Source organism: Myodes glareolus, chromosome 9 (assembly GCF_982192425.1).
Source record: "Myodes glareolus chromosome 9, mMyoGla1.1, whole genome shotgun sequence".
In the NCBI taxonomy this organism is placed as follows: Eukaryota; Metazoa; Chordata; class Mammalia; order Rodentia; family Cricetidae; genus Myodes; species Myodes glareolus.
This window is the reverse complement of record NC_142034.1, coordinates 49,259,941-49,263,122: the sequence shown is the minus strand read 5'-3', so window position 1 is coordinate 49,263,122 and position 3,182 is coordinate 49,259,941. Positions and strand designations below refer to the sequence as shown.

The 3,182-nt window shown below is 37.8% G+C and overlaps 1 protein-coding gene across 1 annotated transcript; it reads left to right on the top strand.

Moving 5' to 3' along the window:
- The first annotated feature begins 1,528 nt into the window (after nt 1–1,528).
- Nucleotides 1,529–2,464, top strand: LOC146893010 (olfactory receptor 1468-like). The gene has a single exon (XM_085694349.2). The coding sequence runs from the start codon at nt 1,529–1,531 to the stop codon at nt 2,462–2,464; it is 936 nt and encodes a 311-aa protein (XP_085550475.2).
- The last annotated feature ends 718 nt before the right edge of the window (nt 2,465–3,182 follow it).

Below are 3,182 nucleotides of genomic sequence, written 5' to 3'. Positions count from 1 at the left end.
CAAAATTACATACTTGAACATTTAACAGAAAGTCAAAATTGTGAATAAAGGGTTAAAGTTCATAAATTTTTGTCAGAGAAGAACAGAAGTAGTTATTCTGGTTTAATAGAAATTGGTGTCTTTAAAGGTACATGAGTGTATTTCCTAGTGAAAAAGGCCACTGATACTATTAAAGATATATCAGTTGAATGCAGTTAGCATGCAGGATGTCCCTTTGGCAGGACTAAGGTAGACATGCCTTTCTTGAATGGAATTTAGAACCTAGGAGAGTCAGTGATAAACAGCAGATCACATCACTGAGTGCTGGTGGGTGAGTACCAGACACCTTGGGAAAATGGCAGCAGGTCACGCCTACTCTAGATAGACTTTGGAGATTTTTCTTAGAAATCCACACATACTGTACCTGAAGGATAAATGTTAATTCAGGTGAGTGGGAGCAGTGGGAAGGAACTGCTACACAGAAGAAACACCAGCTTAGAAAAGCAGAGTACTGGTGAGCACCCTCAAACACTGCATTACTTGAGATGGAGTGCAAGAGTCACGGTGTGACCAAATGTGACTGTGGGTGTAGGGAAGATTGGGCACTGTAATGACAAGTGTGCCCCTGAAAGAAATTTGGCTTTCATATTAAGGGCAATGAAATCCACCAACACTTCATTCAGCAAGGAAGGATAATTGGTTTTCCACTTTACATGTAATAAAGAGAAACAGAAAGCCATTTGAGAAGAGCACTGAAGCTCGGAAAGAAGGAAGCAAAATGAGAAGTGGTTTCAATAGTCCAAGTGAAATTTTTAATTTAATTTAATATTTAAGACAAAATGAACTAAAGAAAAATTACATTTAAGATCTTTAGGATTTGTGTGATGGGTGCTAAAATTATAAGAAATAAGCGAATAAAATAGAATTCTTAGATTTCTGCTTTCATTCTGGGTTCCTTTGCTGATTTGAGAGACTGAAGGAGGATGGGAAAGAGGAAGAGAATGGTGAAGGCTGGGATTTGATTTGAAATGTGCTGTGTGTTCACTGCCGACAGCACCTTCTAGGAAGGAAACCATTCATCGTTGGAAATCAGACTTCTGTAGGACAAGACAGCAATCTATTTTGAGTCTTAAGCCATAATTTAACATATACAACTACTTAAAGTTTTCATTGAGGTATATGTACAATCATAAAATAAGACAGATTACACTAAGGCCTGGGGAATATTAAGATCCAAGAAACTGAAAGAGCTGAAGCAATCATAATCACTGAGGACACATAACCAACTGGCAGGTAAAAGAAAAACCAATGTATTTTATGTTACTGATAATAGTAAAATTTAAAGGATAGAATACTAAAACATACACAAGAAACAGAAGAATTAAGTTATTTAAGGCTATAGAAATTCTTGCAATTTGGGTATGCTGATAATATTTTTGATGACTGTGTGATTAATTCTCTTAAATGACGTGTCTTAGATAAATATGTTCATTTAAATTGAAATTTTGATGGATCCTACTGTTTTCCGTACAGATAAAACTGAAAGAACATGCCTGAAAACAACCAAAGTAGTATCTCCCAGTTCCTCCTCCTGGGCCCGCTCATACCAATAGAGCACAAACATCTGTTCTATGCCCTGTTCCTGACCATGTACCTCACCACTGTCCTGGGGAACCTCATCATCATCATCCTCATTCTACTGGAATCCCATCTGCACACACCCATGTACTTCTTTCTCAGCAACTTGTCCTTCTCTGACCTCTGCTTTTCCTCTGTCACAATGCCCAAATTGCTACAGAACATGCAGAGACAAGTACCATCCATCCCCTATGCAGGCTGTCTGGCACAAATGTACTTTTTCTTGCTTTTTGGAGACCTTGAGAGTTTCCTCCTTGTGGCCATGGCCTATGACCGCTACGTGGCCATCTGCTTTCCCCTTCATTACACCAGCATCATGAGTCCTAAGGTATGTGTGAGTCTGGTGGTGCTGTCCTGGGTGCTGACCACATCACATGCCATGTTGCACACTTTGCTCTTAACTAGATTGTCTTTTTGTGAAAACAATGTGATTCCCCATTTTTTCTGCGATCTATCTGTTCTACTGAAGCTGGCCTGCTCTGATATTCACATTAATGAGTTGGTGGTATTGATCATAGGAGGGCTTGGTGTTGTACTTCCTTTTCTATTCATCATAACGTCTTATGCACGTATTGTCTCCTCCATCCTCAAGATCCCATCAACTCGAGGCATCCACAAGGTCTTCTCCACTTGTGGTTCTCATTTGTCTGTTGTATCACTATTCTATGGAACAATTATTGGCCTCTACTTATGTCCATCTACTACTAACTCTACTGTGAAGGACACTGTTATGTCTATGATGTATACAGTGGTGACTCCCATGCTGAACCCCTTCATCTACAGCCTGAGAAACAGAGACATGAAAGGAGCCCTAAAAAGAGTGTTTCAAAAGAAAAGTCTCTTCTGACTATAATAATTACCTTTTAGATGGGTTTATAGCAAATTCGGGTAGATATATTGATATTAATATCAGCATTTCTCAACTTATCCACACTTTAGGCTAGTCTCTTAATGAAACTTTCTATATACTTATTCCATAGGTAAAATGTGTATTTAACTAGGAACCCCACTGTGCCTTCATTCCCTTGTGAGTCTAGAAAACTACTGCATAAAAACTCTTAGGCTATAATTTTTTTGAATGGCATCATTATTCCACATATCATTAAATTGTGTCCTGGGATCTTATCATCTTGTCCAGAAATCTGCTTTCTTTCTATGGCACCAGTTTTTAATTATGCTTCATGATCTGAGATTAGTATTCAAGAATATCCCAAAATCTCAATTTCACAGGTTCTTACTGTCTTTCACATATAAATGACCCCAGAGAAAATTTCACACAATTTGATATTTAAGTGCTCTCTCCATCCTAATTTATTTCATCTCTATGCAATCTTTTCTGAGATAGCCTGGTATTAAATAGATTTTTCTAACACTGCCACTGCAGTACTATATTTTGTATTTTTCTGGGAATTATCTTATAACCAAAGGATGTAATTTTTCTCCTACTGGAAGCAAGAAACTAGAGGCTGGTAGAATGTTCAGCTGGTAAGGATGCTACTCTTGTGTTTATTTGCACTTTTGGAATTTTGGATTTAAAACTCTATAGCTATGTTTATTTCTTCTCC

Excerpts from the sequence above, each read along its gene's own strand:
- LOC146893010 (XM_085694349.2), top strand. The coding sequence starts at position 1,529 with ATGCCTGAAAACAACCAAAGTAGTATCTCCCAGTTCCTCCTCCTGGGC.